General features: G+C 38.6%; 1 protein-coding gene across 4 annotated transcripts in view; it reads left to right on the top strand.

The window, feature by feature from the left end:
- The window catches only part of ATP8A1 (ATPase phospholipid transporting 8A1), a 241269-nt gene that overhangs the window by 173267 nt on the left and 48924 nt on the right, over nucleotides 1-19078 (top strand). For all 4 annotated transcript variants that reach the window (XM_059162405.1, XM_059162398.1, XM_059162414.1 and 1 more), the window contains 2 exons: nucleotides 13862-14045; nucleotides 14150-14260. In XM_059162405.1, coding sequence (XP_059018388.1) covers nucleotides 13862-14045; nucleotides 14150-14260 — 295 coding nt within the window. The remainder of the gene's footprint in view (nucleotides 1-13861; nucleotides 14046-14149; nucleotides 14261-19078) is intronic.

Here is a 19078-nt window from a genome sequence, read left to right on the forward strand (position 1 = left end):
TAAGTGCATTAAGTAAAGGGTCAAGACAGATCTACTTCTCGAATCTTTGGGGATTGTCTTAAACCTTAAGGATTTCTCTAAATAAACGTTCTACTCAGAGGGTAGTTATAGAGCACAAATGAAGCTAATAAATGCTCAACAGACATTCCTTTAAAGAAAAAGTTTGTGAACACCGTCGGATGCCAAGCAGATGTTTGGCTTTGAGAAGACTTACAAACTGTTAATGAATGTCAATCCCATATTTGCTTCCAAGAAAACATGAATAAATCTTGGAAATGTTGGGAGACTATTTCTTTCATACGTGTGTGGCTAAAAGAAGACATCCTGAATAAATTTTATAACCCCATAAAATGGCCGTATTTTGCTTTCATATAATATAATAAGCTGTTCAGCCCTGTCTGTTTCATTTGCTGCCTTCTCTCTGCTGAATGATGTTAAAGGAGCAGCAAGGCCATGGTATAGCCTGTTAGCCACTTAAGAGGGACCCATCCCCACCAGGGAAGTCCATATTTGACAGCAAAATTTAGATTGGTAAATCTAAACACTTGAGAATTCCTCTGTAATTTCACTGGACCAGATGGACATCACAGATATATTCAGAATATTTCATCCCAAAGCAACAGAATACACATTCTTCTCTAGTGCACATGGAACATTCTCCAGAATAGATCACATCCTCGGTCCTAAATCAGGACTCAACCGGTATCAAAAGATTGGGATCATTCCCTGCATATTTTCAGACCACAATGCTCTAAAGCTAGAACTCAACCACAAAAGGAAGTTTGGAAAGAACCCAAATACATGGAGACTAAACAGTATCCTTCTAAAGAATGAATGGGTCAACCGGGAAATTAAAGAAGAATTGAAAAAAATCATGGAAACAAATGATAATGAAAATACAACGGTTCAAAATCTGTGGGACACAACAAAGGCAGTCCTGAGAGGAAAATATATAGCGGTACAAGCCTTTCTCAAGAAACAAGAAAGGTCTCAGGTACACAACCTAACCCTACACCTAAAGGAGCTGGAGAAAGAACAAGAAAGAAACCCTAAGCCCAGCAGGAGAAGAGAAATCATAAAGATCAGAGCAGAAATCAATGAAATAGAAACCAAAAAAACAATAGAACAAATCAACGAAACTAGGAGCTGGTTCTTTGAAAGAATTAATAAAATTGATAAACCCCTGGCCCGACTTATCAAAAAGAAAAGAGAAAGGACCCAAATAAATAAAATCATGAATGAAAGAGGAGAGATCACAACTAACACCAAAGAAATACAAACTATTATAAGAACATACTATGAGCAACTCTACGGCAATAAATTTGACAATCTGGAAGAAATGGATGCATTCCTAGAAACATATAAACTACCACAACTGAACCAGGAAGAAATAGAAAGCCTGAACAGACCCATAACCAGTAAGGAGATTGAAACAGTCATTAAAAATCTCCAAACAAACAAAAGCCCAGGGCCAGACGGCTTCCTGGGGGAATTCTACCTCTGTAATTTCAACATTTTATAGTTTTAGATGTGATCATTTTAGATAAACCACCATCCACACACACACACACCCCGGTTAGAATTGCAGACGATAGAATTCTAATAACAGAGTTAACCTCTATTGGGAAGTACATAAAGTATAAGCGTGCCACTTAGTGAATTTTCATAAAGCAAATATACTCCTGTATCAAGTACCCAGACATGACCGGCACCTCAGAAACCCCCTCGTGCTCCCTTTAGCATTACTATCCACCCAAGACTAATTGTTATCTTGATTTCCGTGATCATGCCTCTCTTAAATGGTGTCTTATTCATTTCAGTCTTTTTCTGTTTTCTCTCTTGCTAACTTGGAATAAGCATACGTATCTTCTATAACTACATTCAAATTCGTGATGATGCTTTTCTGTTCAGCAATTTTAAGTACAGACTCTGCAGCTTCCCAGCAAGGCCTCCCTGAAGCTTTACATAAATCAGTAAGTCAGCACTCTAATGTGTTTTCAATCAAAAAAAAAAAAAATTCACCTAATAGATTACGTATAGTTATTCTGTAGTTCTATGGTGATGGAATAAAGGAGTTCATTTTCTGGTTTGTTAAGGACATGATATATATAACCTACAACACTTCTTCAATCTATCTGTCTACTGGTCTGATTTTGTGTGGGAAAGGAAAAGAGTTACTTTAGTGTAATTGGGTCTTCTTGAACCCATAAGGTTTCTAGTGATTACCTTCTTTTTAATAAACCCATTTGAGCCATCCCCATTTAGGGAAAATTTAAGGCTTGGTGTTTGGGGCCAGGCTAGAGTTCCAAGAGTCAATACCAGGTAGGATGTAAGCCATGATTGTTTAATGGCTGTAGGACAAGGGAGAGACTGCATCCTAGGGCAAAATGATATTGGAACACAGAAGGGATGTTACCAAAGGAACAGAAACAGAGACAAGTAAAGCATATAAAACAAGCTTTACATTAAGGCATGAAAGAGGAGGTGGTCCCAGATAGCATTTTCCAAGGGGAAGGGAGTATTCCATGGAGCAAACGTGGGCAAACTTCCTCTGTAAAGGGCCAGATAGTAAATATTTTAAGCTTTCTGGGCTATCCAGTCTCTGTCCTAACTACTCAGCTCTGCCATTGTAGCATGAAAGCAGCTCTAGACAAAATGTAAATGGTGGGGGTGTCTGTGATCCATCATAGACCTTAAGACAGTCAAATTCCATCCGTTGTCCCCTTTATGATTGGTGCTTTTTTAATTAGTAAGTGTGTCCCGCTCAAAAAGATATTCTCAGACATCTCTTTTGTTAACATCACAGCTTTCTGTTTTCCATATAGGTCTTTAATCCATGTGACAATTATTTTTGTATATCTTAGGAAGAAGAGATCTGATGTAATTCATTTCTACATAGTAGATTCTCCCAATACCATTTACTAAGCAATCTACCATTTTCTGTCTGGTTGCCATGCTGTGTACTTCAGTACTCAGGTTCTGGGACCAGACTTTCTGGAATCTAAGTCTGAGCCTTACCTCTTCTTCTTAGCTGAGCAATTTTTTGTCTAACTTCTTCAGCTTTAGTTTATTCATTCTTGAAACAGAGTTGACAATCATTGCTCTTATACAGCTGTGAGGAATAAGTGGGTTATTATGTATATTAAAAACTATGTTACTCTTAGAAATCAAATTTCCTTTTATATGGCCTAATTGAATATTTCTGGTGAGAAATCATACATAAAGATTCTCTCTATCATGGCTTTTCCTATGGCTTGAATTCTATTTTGTCTTATAATGCTAACCTGGCTTTCCTTTGTTTCGTATGTGCCTTGTCTTTTTCTTTTTCCTAAACCCTTACGTTCAATCCTTCTGTATAATATAATGGTTAAGAATACTGTCTCTAAATCCACACTGCTTAGGGCTGAATCCTGGCTTCACCACTTATTTGTTCTTTTGCCGTAAGTTATATAACCTTTCTATGCCTCAGTGTCTTCTTCATTTGCAAAATGACAATAATAATAACCTATCTCTTCAAGGGTTCTTCTGAGAACTGAATGAAATAAAACAAGTAGAGAGCTTAAAACATAATGAGCAAAAACAGTTTCTATTACCCATTGTTATTTTTTTAATTTTTTATTAACATATATTATTAGCCGCAGGGGTGCAGGTCTGTGAATCGCCAGGTTTACACACTTCACAGCACTCACCATAGCACATACCCTCCCAATGTCCATAACCCAACCACCCTCCCCCTACGCCCATCCCCCCGGCAACCCTCAGTTTGCTTTGTGAGATTAAGAGTCTCTTATGGTTTGTCTCCCTCCTGATCCCATCTTGTGTCATTTTTTCCTTCCCTACCCACCATGCTCCCTGTGTTGCCTCTCAAATTCCTCATATCAGGGAGATCATATAATTATTTTTCTTTGATTGCTTAGTGTAATACCCTCTAGTTCCATCCATGTCATTGCAAATGGCAAGATTTCGTTTCTTTTGATAACTGCATAGTATTCCATTGTGTGTGTGTGTGTGTGTATGTGTGTGTGTGTGTGTGTATACCACATCTTCTTTATCCATTCATCTGTTGATGAACATCTAGGTCCTTTCCATAGTTAGGCTATTGTTATTACCTATTATTATTAAGAATGTCTCTTAGACACCATATATTGGTGAATCTTTTTGTTTTAATCTAACCTGAGAATCTCTTCCAGTTAGTGAATTTAAACCATTAATATTTATTATAATTAGTACTATGTTGCCCTCATTTCTTTGATCTTATTTTGAGTTTTTCATTTATTTATACTTTTTTCTTTCTTCTCCTCCTGTCTTCCACTGTCTAAATCTCTAAATTATAGAGATTTATTTAGAATTATGTCTAAATTATATTCTTTCAGTTTGCAAGCTTTACAGTCTATCTTCTGTCTGGTTATTTCTAGGGCTTTGATAACCATATTTTTGCTTAATGTCTATATGTATTAGTATGTCTTTTTTCCCTGACCACCTCCATAAGGAGGCAGGAACTGAAGATTTTAAAGTAATTCTGTGTCTGCATCCAGTGTTAGTCATATCTGAATTTCTTTTGTAAATGTTTTGCTTTTTCTCTTTAGAAACCTTTAGAAATTTTTCTTATTCTTAATTTAACCATAATGCGTCTATAGGTAAGTATCTTTTTATTATATTTATTCTTGGCCCTGTGCAATCCTTTTTAATAGAAGAGCATGTTTTTCTTTAATTCTAGAAAATTACTCTATTTCATTCTGCCCCTCTTTATTCTCTTATTGAACTCCTATTATGAATAGTCACCTATATTGCTCCATTTCTTTTCATTTTTCTCATAAATTTCATTTTCATTTAATTTCCTAATATCTTTTGAGACAGTTTTTTTTTTTTTTATTTGAACTTCCAGGCACTATTATTACCATTCAGTTTTCTATGAGCTTTTTTATTTTAACAGTTATATTTTTATGTCACTTATTTTCAGTTTGTTCTTCATTATAACTGCTTGTTCTGGTTTCATGTTTTTGGTATCTTCTCAAATCTTGCCAAGGTTTTGTTTTGTTTGATTTTTTATCAGACCTTTTAAAAACTCTTGTTATATCTGTTTTTACTAGTTCTACTTTCTTATAAGTCATTGTAATTTCTTTTGTACTCATGATCTTCTCTTGTTTTCCCTGTGAGATATTTTTCCTCATTTTCCCTAATGACAGTAAAATCCTTCCCTAATGACAGCTACATCCTAACTTGAGATAGAGTTGGAGACAAGGCTCAGTCTAAGCCCTTCTTCCTTTGCCCAAGTGTTGCTCTTGTTAGAGGCAGCCACGTTTTGATGGAATTACTTAATCAAAGTAACATTAAAAGTTTTGTTAACACATCCATGTCATCAGCACCTGTCCCAGCCTGGCTTCATGCCCTGAGGTTGACTAGAAAGCTCTAACTTTTCTGTTCCTAGGTATGAGGAAGAAATTTTTCTGGGGTCTTAGTTTTAGGACACTGCGGAATACTCCTGGCATTGGGGAGTCTTTCAAGCCTGTTGTTTGGAGGAGTCTGAGTTGCCACAAGCTTGAAGCCTACACCAAAGTTTTCAGTTACAGTAAGAGAGGAGTCTCTTTGCTCCATCCAGCCCACTCTTACCTCCCTGACACTGGTCAGCCTGCGCTCACACAGGGAGTGAACAGTACAGCTGAAAAGCTCTCCCTGCCTGTGTGTTTATCTATGACCCCTGACACACCACTCTTTCCTTCTGTGCCATTTCCCTCCCAACATCATGGTTCCCCTAAAGGTTTCTCATAGATCTTTACTAAGTGTGACCCTCAAATTGACCATACTTCTTTAGCTCCTGGTGTCTTCAGGATTTTATTTCCATTTCTGTCAGTAACCAGCACTAGGTATTTCTAAGAGGAGAGGAAAGCCTTTGGTGAAATCCATCCAAGTAGGAGAGAATTCCCAAAAAGGAGGAAAGGAAGGAAAAAAGGAAAGGCAAGCTGGTCTCCTTAAAGCCTAAGGAAGTTCCAGCCCTTCCTCACCCAGAGTCACAGGAAAAGGGAAGAGAACCAGTGCCCATGGGCCCTCCAACCAGATATCAAGAATGGAAAGCGATGGAAGCCACTTGAAGAGCAAGGTCACAAAATAGCAGAACTAGACAGGGGAAGCACTCTAGGCCTCCTTGAGCAGTCATGCTTCCCAAGTGGGAGCACACCATTTCTGTAGGCAAGGTTCGCTAGACAGAGAAAGGTGGCTGGACCTTGTGCCATGAAGGAGAGATTTCTGTCTCTCTCTACCACTTATGTCTCCTTGGAGCAAGAGTCCATAGAGAGACCACTATCCTATATATAGGTTCATAATATTAACTCTTGGTACAGTAGTTCAATAAATGTTCTTAAATTAATAATTTTTTTAAAGATTTTATTTATTTATTTGACAGAGAAAAAATCACAAGCAGGCAGAGAGGCAAGCAGAGAGAGGGGGGAAAACAGTCTCCCCACTGAGCAGAGAGCCCGATGCCGGGGCTCAATCACTTGACTCCTAGATCATGACCTGAGCTGAACGCAGAGGCCCAACCCGCTAGGGGAGCCACCCAGGCGCCCCTAAATTAATAACTTTTAGGGGCAGAAGGAAGGTCCTAAGATCTTGTACTTTCTTCTCCTTTTTGTTCTTTGTATTCTTCCATAGAAATTTCATCACATACTAAAGGATCATTTAAACCCTTGATAAGTGAGTAAATGCCTGAATGCACATCACCAGCTCGTCATTTTTTTTTTCTAAGCTTAGTTCTGACTCTTCAGTCTTAGTTCTGACTCTTCATAACTAATGATGCTGCTAGGATATCTCACTGCTTTCTGAACTTCTGAGGGTCTAGAACTTCCCTGAGAATTTTCCTCTTTAAATCATCCTACCTTTTTGATTAATGTTTAGACCGCCATTTTATCCATCACTCACACTGGAAACCTCAGGGTCATCTCTGATCCCACTGTCATTCAAAACCCCTTACAGACCCCATATAGCCTTTCTTTTCATTTTCTTTTCAATTCAGATACATATGTAGAGATAGGTATAGTTATCTACCTATATAAAAAAGATACATTTTGATGGGCAACCCAAATTAGTATTTTTGATGCACAATTTCTACCATACTCATTTTTTGCTCAAAAGCTTTTTAGTTAACACCCCCTGTTGCTTAGGGCTAGCTGTGATATTCAGACTTTCTTATCCTGACATATAGAGCCCCCTTGTCATCTAGCTTTGACCCATTCTTAGTATACCCACTTTCCCTTGAAGAAGTGGTATGTTTCTTCCCTACCTAATAATATTCAATCTGTTTTTCCTATCGCTGTGAGAAAGCCTAGAGAATCCAATAGCCCTTATGTACTTCCTCTGCAATCTAGACACAAAGCAGATTAAACAGACTCTGACTTCCAGCAACAAACAGGGAAAAATGAGCAAGAGTTGTAGGGTTGGGATAATGACATCATGAGGTGAATTTCTTGTTTTTGCAAAATTACCATTTATTCCATTCCACTATATTTTTTACATCTGCCCTGGGCTGAATCTAGTGCTAGTTTCTTGGTAACTAGATGTAGTAAGAGAGAAAGACACAGAGACACAAAGGAAGTACAGAAAGGAAAAAGGAGGGAAAAGGGAAGGAAGGAGAGAAGGGGTGGGGAGGGAAGAAGTTCAGGAGCAGTGGGGTATCCTAGCAGCATTGTGAGTTATACTGACTGAAGAGTCAGAACTAAGCTAGAAAAAAAAATGCAGAGCTGGTGGTGTGCATTCAGGCATTTGGGAAGGGAAGGAAGGAAGAGTAGCACCGTAGACAAACTGTTCTCTGGTGTGAACACTGTAATAAAGGTTTCTATTATCAGGAATTTTCTCTTTGGGGTTTTGAGAAGGTACAGTTTCCAGCTAGAAGTTTGGAATGCCTGGGAACACACACACATGTGCACGCATGTTCAGATAAACGCTATCAATACAATCAGTCCTTATTTAAACTAGTATCAGAACCCTTGTCACTGGAGACAGTAATAGTGTACCTGTAACAATCTGAATTCTGAGGGAGGACAAAAAGAAAGAAAGAAAGCAGGGGCAGAAGAATTGCCTCTAAAATGCATTGCAGGGGGGGCACTTGGTTGGCTCATTTGGTCAAGCATCCAACTCTTAATCTCAGCTCAGGTCTTGATTTCAGAGTCTGTGAGTTCAGGGCCCCCCTGAGGCTCCATGCTAGGCATGGAGCTTGCTAGTTAACTAACTAACTAACCAACTAAAATAGATAATATTTTTTAAAAAATGCATTGCAAAAAGACATCTTTTTTAAAGTTTCTTTCCCTTTTTATCCTGTGGAAGGCTATCTGTATTTTATTTCTGTCAACTCAGTCCCTGGATTATGAGGTCCGCTTGATGCCTCTGACTGCGCAGTATATCAACAGATGCTGCTCATGGAGATGAGGCAGGAACTCACGCACCAGTCATTTGAATAGCACAGTTCTCTTACCTAGAAGTAGTTGAATGTTTCATTATGTACCATGGGCTAAGAATAGTTTTGGGGATGCTATGTAAGTGGCTCTTTTCATTCTAGTAATAAATTGATGCTGAGTTTCTAGAAGTATTAGCACATTTATGTAACTTTGGTACACGTAAGCGATTTCTTTGCCAAATTTTAATGCTCCTCAATTAAAAACTTCACAAAGGTGCCTAACAAATTTTGGCTCGAAGAAGAATCAGGATCTCAAAAGTTTTTGTCTTGGGTTTTTTTTTTTCTCTTTTTATGATTTTTCTTTTATTAGCAGAATGTGACTCAGGCGGGAACAAATAAACTGATATTTGCAAGGAGAAATCTTAGGAAGTGTGTTACAAAGGGAAATACAGCAGAGCCCCGACTAACGATCCTGACCTCTAAATAGTCACTAGGAACAGCCCTCAACTTAGTAAATACGGGGGGGGGGGGGTTCTAGACACATAGGCGCACTTCAGGATGGTTAAGAAACACTCTAATCCTCCATGTTTTTACATTTTTTCCTAGATTCACCTTCTAATGACAACTTTATAGTAACTCTTAAGTCTACAGTATGTTTTTGAGAGGATATACTATCAACATGATTTCTAGTGTATAGGATGAGATATTTTTTAGGTTGCCACTCTAGAAACACAATACAGTAAGATAAATTATTGTACTCCTTTTGGATACCTATAGAAAGTCCCCTAAAATATCCTTTATTGTGTGTCTGCATGTATCATCTTTATCCTTATTCTATTAAAAAAGGTGATTCATGGGGGCGCCTGGTGGCTCAGTTGTTTAAGCGACTGCCTTCGGCTCAGGTCATGATCTCGGGGACCTGGGACTGAGCCCTCATTGGGCTCTCTGCTCAGCGGAGAGCCTGCTTCCCCCTCTCTCTCTGCCTGCCTCTCTGCCTACTTGTGCTCTCTCTCTCTCTCTGTCAAATAAGTAAATAAAATTTTTTTTAAAGTGATTCATTTAGCTGATCCCATGAAAAGAGTACAAAATGAGGCTCAGCTGAGATGGGCTCCCCTATAGAATTTCAGCTTAAGTGTTAAAAATTTCCAGTACTCTGATCTAACGTTCATAGGGCAATGAGAGTTACTACAGAGCAAATAAGAAAACTAATGAAAAGCAGGTGCAGAAACTACAGCCAATTGACTATCTGAGAAGCATTTCTGCACTCTGTGCATTGCTAGTTTGCATTGCAAAGTCCCACCTTCTGTTTGTGGAGCCACAGGAAGAAAACTGGCCTTCACAGTGTGTGCTGGTTATGTAGGCTTTTTCCACAGAGCCTCAGACTTCTCTTAGAGATGAAAGAGCCACAGTAGAGGAGAAGAGAACTATGTATAATTTAAGTCCTGATGTAGACCCATGGTAAAAAAAAAAAAAAATCTAGACCAGAAAGCAGTGCTTTTATGATGTTTCTGAATTATGCCTTAGGTCCCTATTGGCATTTGTAAAACTTAAGTTTTAGGTATTCACAGCCACGGACATGTGATTTTTTTTGATAGACATTTGGAAGAATTAGCATATAGTAAAGTCATTCTAGACCATTCTGGAAATTGTACAAATATAGATGCATGTGTACAAAAGTCAAGAAAGTAAATAAACTAATGTGTGAATACAGATAGTGACCTTTTATTAGATAGAAGGACAACGGTAGAAAGAATACATTCTAGATCATTTTGAAGGTGAAGAAATTTAGTATATGCTATTCCCTTTGCCTGACATGAGCTCTCCTCACATTGTCAAGGTCAAGTCAAATTCTAACTGTCAAGGAACCCTCTTTTGGCCCATTCTGATTTCCACATCCTCTGAAATTATTAAGTACTGGCAATTAAGTCAAGTAGCTTTATGCTACACTGATTCCTAATGTCTTACGAGTTTGTTTTTGTGATCTTGTAACCTCTTTATAGCAAGGGAAAATGTTTTTAAATGGATACTATAAAAACAGTAGTTTTTTTTTAAGATTTTATTTATTTATTTGACAGAGATCACAAATAGGCAGAGAGGCAGGCAGAGAGAGAGGAAGGGAAGCAGGTTCCCTGCTGAGCAGAGAGCCCGACGTGGGTCTCCATCCCAGAACCCTGGGATCATGACCTGAGTCGAAGGCAGAGGCTTTAACCCACTGAGGCACCCAGGCACCCCAACAGTACATCTTTTTCACTGATTTCAGTTTGATTAACCTGAGTTCCCTTCAAATACCTTCTTGCCCTAAGACAAGCTATTGGGGCCCACAGTACATCATGCCCAGAGCTGGAAGGACACTTTTCATGAGTTGACTTGGTGCTTACTAAGCATCAGTCAAAATTGTTTTTAGGAAAACCAGATATGATGCTCTAGGGAGACTTTTGAGTTGTTTAAAAGAAAAAAAAAAAAAAAAAAAAAAGCTGTATCATCTAGAATGGGTAGGAAAATAGTAAACTCAGATGAGCCATCATTCTTTTTTTTTTCTAAGATTTTATTTGATTTTTATTTGACAGACAGAGATCACAAGTAGACAGAGAGGCAGGCAGAGAGAGAGGGGGAAGCAGGCTCCCCACTGAGCAGAGAACCCAATGTGGGGCTCAATCCCAGGACCCTGGGATCATGACCTGAGCCGAAAGCAGAGGCTTTAACCCACTGAGCCACCTAGGCGCCCTCCGTGAGGCATCATTCTATTCTGATTTCCTCTTGACTGGATCCAGCCATGGACTGTGGCTCATGACTGAGGTTTCTGCCGCCAGAAAATAATCAGAATCTCAAACATCAGACCCCTGTGCAAAGCAGGTTCTTAGCTCTACATCACAAGTTTGTATGTTTATGAGTTAAATGTTTTCTGTATGTATATTTTACTTTTTATGAATCCCCACCTAAGTCAGACATCTTTTTTTAAGCAACCAACTGCTATATCAAACACATCAGGTATGAAGGCTTCCACTGTTTCTCGAATCTTCTCCTAAGCCCATTGTCTGCTGTTAGCTTATAGATGCTCCTGCTAGTAACAGTTGCAGTGACTCTGGGGAGGTCTCCCACTGTATCATCATCTTTAAAGTATGGCATGCAACACACACACACATTGCTCTTGCCAAGGGGATTAATACTCCACTTTTAACACTGAGTTAACCACACTCACGAGGTTGGTGAAGGTCCTCAGCCAGTTTTAATTTGGGGGCATTGAAAATTGTAGTGTCAGGCAGAGAAAATAGAGTTTGGTTGTAATAGCCATGAAGAAAGAAAACAGAGCTGAGTCCAGCTCTTTTCTGATGTTTCTTTAAATCACTACTATTAGCTCACCATGCAGAGATTTCTCCTTTATTATACATTCAGCCAAAGTGGTGGTGGGGGGGTGGGAATACCACTGTTTTCTAGCTCCATCGATCCCATGGTGTGATCTCACAGTTTTTTACATTGTGAGCCTGTTAAATTGTGAAGGGAATTTGATGATTGTTTTCAAATCCTTCTCTCTTTTCACGTCCATTGCCCATTTGCTGTTTAGATCATTTCTTGATGAGCTTTCTTTTTTTACATTTACTAAATGTTAGCTGTAGTCCATGTTTAACACATTGGCCTAGAGCCAGTGGGCATACCAATATATTAGCCTGTTAAGAGAAATTAAATAAAATGTGAAAATGAAAGGAAAATTGTGTCAAAGAAAGATGGAGGCCAACCATGAAGAAGACCATAATGGCTGCTACTCACACCCATTCACTCGCTGTGCTCACAGTTGGGTCATGTTGTGCTGTTGCCAGACTCTGGAAGGAAATTCAAAGAAAGAAACATAATTCTTGCATATAGCAACCATTTATTGAGTCCTATTCTGGATCAACATCGGCAATACAAAGATGAGGAGATTGGTTCACTCTGCAAGAAACTCATGGTTTCCTGTAATGATTCTCAGACCTGCAGTGAAACCTGGGCTGCCCTGACGGAAGGCTTTCAGAAGGGCAAGAGGGCATCTTTGTGTGCATGTCCGTGCTAGGAATTATTCCTAAGGAAATACTCAGGAAAACTGCAAGATGGCGTCTTTCAGAGTAATGTTCTCCATTCTGATGCAGAGTAATAAATGACCTACCAGATGTTCCAATAGATATGTGTTAAACACCTGTTCTGCTCCACCTTGATAAACTTAATGAGTTATTTTTCCTGACCGCTGACATGGTGTGTGATAGTTGTTTCTTCGTATCTAATTACTGTCTTCATAGTTCACTGACTCAGTTCACTCTTTAGTTTTCCTCTTTTACTTGCCCGGAGTTGTGGATGATACAGTGATGGTGCTGAAGCATGCTGTCTTTGAACCCTTCCTTCCCTCATTGTCATGAGGTTTACTTCCGAAGTGGCTTTTAAAGGTCTGTGATACACTGATCCAGCATTAATACCAACTATGATTTTAGTACAGATGCTGGTGTCCTCTGTTCCTGCTCCATGTCTGTATAAAAGATTGCTTGATCCCACTTGGCCCTTAGTACCTTTGGAAGAAAATTGAGGCACATGGACTATGCAATCGGGCATTTGGCATTTATTTGGGTCAATTCGTCACAGTGTTTGAGAACAGGTCAAGAGGTTAGCCAATTCCATACTCTTAATGAGTTCTAAGTTGTTTTATTTTTTTTTAAAGATTTATTTATTAGACAGACAGAGATCACAAGTTGGCAGAGAGGCAGGCAGAGAGAGAGAGGAGGAAGCAGGCTGAGCAGAGAGCCCGATGTGGGGCTCGATTCCAGGACCCCGGGATCATGACCTGAGCCAAAGGCAGAGGCTTTAACCCACTGAGCCATCCAGGCACCCCACAAAGTTGTTTTAAATGTAGATCTAGGGGCGCCTGGGTGGCTCAGTGGGTTAAAGCCCCTGCCTTCAGCTCAGGTCATGATCCCAGGGTCCTGGAATCAAGCCCCACATCGGGCTCTCTGCTCCGCAGGGAGCCTGCTTCCTCCTCTCTGTCTGCCTGCCTCTCTGCCTACTTATAATCTCTATCTGTCAAATAAATAAATAAAATCTTTAAAATAAACAAATAAATAAATAAATAAATGTAGATCTAGTACATCCTTTAAGATCTGCTTACAGAGGCTCAAAACTTTTATCTTCCAGGTACAGTATAGGATTTAGAATTTCTAAACTCCAATGTTAATTTTTTAACAAATTAATACAACCATTCTGGGAAAATACAGTTAACAGGGCCTTGTGGCTCCTACCTATAACCTAGAGGTTTGGTTCTTAGACTTTTTCCTTAAAGTGGCAACCAGGTTAACAGAGAACTGAACATTTGCAAACCTAAGACTTCCAGAATGGTATTTCACGGAACTCTTCTTTTGGATCTTCTGCTTCTTTTGTCCTTCAAGACAAAGACATTTCAAAATTCTTTTTTTTTTTTCCCCCAGCGTGGCAGTAACTGACAATCTGTTCTAATTTAAGGGTTTCTCCTCTTCAAAAATCTGAAGTTGTTGAGATGGTTAAGAAACAAGTCAAAGTCATAACGCTTGCAATTGGCGACGGAGCCAACGACGTCAGCATGATTCAGACGGCGCACGTCGGGGTCGGGATCAGTGGCAACGAAGGCCTTCAGGCAGCTAATTCTTCTGATTACTCCATAGCTCAGGTAAAGCAGCCTTTCCGCCAAACACAGCATGAGTCTCAGTTGACAGTATGAAGAGAAAAATACTCATTCTTTTCCTTATGGATTCTTTTCTACTTTTATTTTAGTTCAAGTACTTGAAGAATTTATTGATGGTGCATGGTGCCTGGAACTATAACAGAGTCTCCAAGTGCATTTTGTACTGCTTCTACAAGAATATAGTCCTCTATATTATTGAGGTAATATAGTCCTCTATATTATTGAGGTAATCACAGGTTAAGTTTAAAATCTTTGTCAGGTACATATATGTTTAAAGAAAATTTCTTCATTGGTTTAGTGACTCCTTTGTTTGCCCACTTTTCATAACTTCCAAACATGTTCAAGTTTGTTGGCCACAGAGAATAATGAGTGTTTCAATTTCTGGCTAAAAATGTTGCATTGTTTTGGTAAGATATGTTGAATTAGAATTGATGAAGTCATGTTTTCAGTTTCTAAGAGACTACAAACTGGAGCATCTGGGTGGTTCAGTCGGTGGAGTGGTTGAGCGTCTGTCTGCCTTTGGCTCAGGTCATGATCCTGGGGTCCTGGGATTGAGCTCTACATCTGGCTCCCTGCTCAGCAGGGTGTCTGCTTCTCTGTCTGCCTCTGTCCCTCCCCCAGCTTGCACACACACTCTTTCTCTTTCTCTCTCTGTCAAATAAGTAAATGAAAGATTTTATTTATTTGAGAGAGAGCAAGAGCATGAACAGAGAGGAGAGGAAGAAGCAGGCTCTCACTGAGCAGGGACCACCCCCTCCCCCCACAACATGGGCCTCGATCCCGGGACCCCAGGATCATGACCTGAGCCAAAGACAGATGCCTAACCGGCTGAGTCACCCAGGCACCCAATAAATAAAAAACTTTAAAAGGGAAAAAAAAAACCCACAAACTATGTAGCATTTTTTATAAAGCTCAAATCATACTAGAGAAAGCGTTACACTATTCAGGGATACACACATGGAAAACTATTTTTAAAAATAGTAAGGGAATGACAGACATTAAATTGAGGATAGTAATTCTAAGGGGTAGAATCAGGAAGGGTACACACATAGTTTTGCTTATACAGGTCATCTCATAGTTCTTATTGTTTCAAACTTAGTTATATACAAGTATCCCTTGCTATCCGTACCTGTTTGGCTTCTGAGTTGGTTGATAGGTAGCAAGAGTTCCGATAATGAGGGATTTGTCTAGAAATTATCAGAACATTCAGTTCCTATGTCTGGATGGCAATAAATTTCTATATTCCTTTTCTGCTACCATCTATAACATTATTATTGAAATGAAAACTTAACCCAGGTCAGGAATGTCCCCTCTACAAGGAGGCATTCTGTTTTAAAAACATTTTTGCAACACCTGCCAGGCACCAGGCTTAGTTTAGCAATGACAGGAGGTTCCTCTCCTTCAGGAGCTTGCCAATAGAATACAACGTAAGCCATTATGTGTAATTTTAAATTTTCTGAGTACCGTATAAAAACAACTAAAAATTAAAGCCCAGGTTAATTTTTAAATGACATTTTCTTTATCTTAGTATGTTCAAAATTATCATTTCAATATGTAATCACTATAAAAAATTATTAATACACTATTTTACATTCTTCATGCTGTTTAAAATCCTGTGTGTATTTTACACTAACATCTCACTGTGGACTAATCACATTTCAAGTGTCCAAAAGCCCTCTGTGACCCATGGTTACCACACGGAACAGCACACAACAACTCGCAGATATGCTGAACTAAATGATTTAACCAGGACATGATAGAAAAGTTATTTACCGTTTTTTGTTTTGTTTTTTTTTTTAACCTATAGCCATCATAAGCTGTAATTGTAATACTTAAACTCTAGTAGGTGTTACCAGTTTCCGGCTTCCTTTGCTGCTGTATACAGCATGGTGATAAGGGCCCCTTAGTTTGCTAAGAAAATCCTCCGTGTTGTACTCCCGCCTGAGGACCTGCCCACACCCTCGTAAACCTGCCCAGGGCTCCCTCACACATGTCTGTTTCTGCCACCTTGCCCTCCAATCTGCTGTGTCTACAAGTCTGTCAGGAGGGACACAACCTAACCATTTGCTGTATGGAAATAATATCTCATACTTTACACTAGAGAAGTAACACTATAGGCAAAGAAAATATGGGTGAATTTCACATTTACGCTGCTAATTGTTAGTTGGGGGTTGCTGTCTGTTTCGATCAGCTCCCGTTCTTTATGCCTCTGTCAGAATGCTTATCTCCTTATTAAAATGTTGACTGATCATAGTTCTGATGAGACAAGCTAGGAAAATTGAAAGTTAGTTTCAAAGCATGCAGGCAGTTTCATTTATTGGTCACAAAAATGCTATAATTAGGCTACAGCCCATTAGGTAAAATAATCAAGTACTTGGACACATAAACAATCTATGAACTTATTGTTCATTACTGCTGAATTTTGTCTGGAATAGTCTGTGTTTTGAAGCAAAATGCACTTCTAAAATAGCTCAGAAGGTCCAAAAACAGATACATTCTTTGTTGTCTGTGTAAATTTGTCATTCTTTTCTAAAAGGATAATTTTTGATGCCCGATCCCCTCTATAGTTCTAGTTTTCCTAATTATATTTTCTTCTCTCCCCAAACATTGATATTCAAAAGAATATCAGTTTATACAGTTATTTACAAATACCTTTGAAGATACAAGGAGTTCAAAGCCACTGGCACCAATAAATCTGCTTACAAAAATTTAATTTTATAAAATGAAATGAGTGCACAACTCATTGCTTTTTAAAAGCCTAGATTATTTGACGATCAACTGTGAAGCAGGCGAAACTTACGTACTAATGGGAGAAATAAAATATATTAAACTCACATGAAAAGACTAAAACTGCACGCCCTGTTTCAGATGCAGAGTTATGCGATTTGTGGTAGATTAGCCCTAAATTTCACTTGGCTTTGAATTTAAAGCCTCTTCATGAGATATTTAGCACTAATCAAATTCTTTACACATGGAAAAGGAAGTAAGTCCTAAACTCTACGGGAAATCTCCTTTTTAAGGTATTTTTCTTTTAGCACTTTATAGAAATGTATTTTGAATATAATTCAACTGTCTTGGAAAGGAATTGACCTTTTAAATCAATTCCCAGATACCCAGCATTTGCCTGCTAAAACAAGTTCTGCCGATGTTAATGGTTCGTGTCACTCCCGTGAGTGAATAGACAGAGAACACTTTGCTGGGTGTCTCTGGTGTGGACAACTGCCAGTCTCCAATCTCCCCTTTCAGTTTTTTGTGCTGATCAGGCGTGGGAGCAGAGGACTCATTGACTGTTCATAAGCTGCTGTTTAATATGCAGAAATGCTCCATGAGGGAAAAGTCTGCAAAGCTTTGACTGCCATGCCTCTGCTGGGACGTGGAACTCAGAATATAATACCAAGAGAGGCAGGTCTGAAGTTTCTTTGCTAATAAAGGAATGGCCTGGAATGCTTTGGGTTTCATAGATTATCAGCAACAAGTGCTTTTCCCATTGCTGTAGCGCTAGGAACATCACTATCTAGCTCCTCTGTTGCCATAAATTACAGCCGAACAAACAAACACAGACTTGGCAGGTTCCATATAAAATGCTTCCTTGTGGTGGCCGCCCAGCAGTAGCCCAAGGTGTTCAATGAAATCACCGGCTCGTTCTAAAGGAATTTTTCCCCCTCTGAGATATCTGACTCTTTCCTAGCAAAATAGGACCTTTTCTTTCAAATGATTGGTCACATCCAGGTTTCCTGGTAAGATCCCAAAACAGTGGAGTGTTTCAAAGTTCCAGAAGCTTTGATTAAAGTTAAAGAGGTGATACTTTCTGAGCACATTGTCCTGGGACATGGATTTCTTGTGAATTTAAATAATCTCCATACTTCCCGAGAAAGACTGGAATTTTCTTTCTGCATCCATAGTTCTTGTTGAGTCAAAGGAGGGGCTTTTATATGTTTATAGTCATTTAGGTGTTGTTTTATTTAGTTCAGGTTGTGTTTCTAATATATCTTTTAAGTACAAATCAGACTAGCTTGAAATCAGCCTTTCTGTAGACTTTTTAACTGTCAAAGAACTTTTTCTCCTCTAAAATATATAAACTTGAATGTCAAAATATTTGTATAAAGTTGTAGGGTACTGTATTGAAGGATTCTGTTCATATTCTAGTCATGTCTCCTCTTTTAAAAAATGAAATTAGAGTAAGAATTGTTTAATGTAGGAAGATAATTTGTAAAAACATGTTCACATACCTTTCAATAGGAGAAGTAAAAAGTTAAAAATGTGTTGATAGATTTCCACTTAAAAATTCCTGCATTTCTTTCATAAGGCAATTCAATTAGGCATTTTTAAATGAACTTTGAATGAAAATATATTCATTTATTTGCAAACTATTTTAAATGTTAAGCTTTCTATAAATATTACTTGATTTGAGGGAGGTTCTTAAATTTCAAGCTCATATTGACATTTGAATCCGCACCAAATGTTACAGACACAGCTAGGACACCATTCACATTTACAAATGTTCACTCACACACGAATTTAACATAACTTTCTCATTGTATATACCATTGGTGACTGCAGATACATTTATGGCTATAACCTTTTGAACCAAGTCCTATCCATTAGATAATCTGATATGCATCTCTTTTTCAGACCAACTATGATTAGACCACATCTTCATAGATGAGCGAGGCCATAATTTGAACCTTTGTGTTGAAAAATTCCACATATTTCCATCACACACTAAGATAGCTCAAAGAGGTTCTTTGCATGTGTTGCTGCAATAAGTCACAATTCCCTTCAGGGAGAACATTACCATCAACCGGGAGTATCACAAATACGTGTTTACATAATCCACATTTGACGAAGTGAAAACACAACAGAGAGCATTAAAGCCCATCTTGTCACCTTGTATCTTCTTCTGCTTAAAATAAATAAATAAATAAATTAAGTCGGCAGCACCACCTTAAGGAATAAACTTAACTTCCTATAAACATGCCAAGTTTTTTTAAAGCATGCAGAAATGAATGGCCTAGCTC

Source organism: Mustela lutreola, chromosome 1 (assembly GCF_030435805.1).
Source record: "Mustela lutreola isolate mMusLut2 chromosome 1, mMusLut2.pri, whole genome shotgun sequence".
NCBI classification, from domain to species: domain Eukaryota; kingdom Metazoa; phylum Chordata; class Mammalia; order Carnivora; family Mustelidae; genus Mustela; species Mustela lutreola.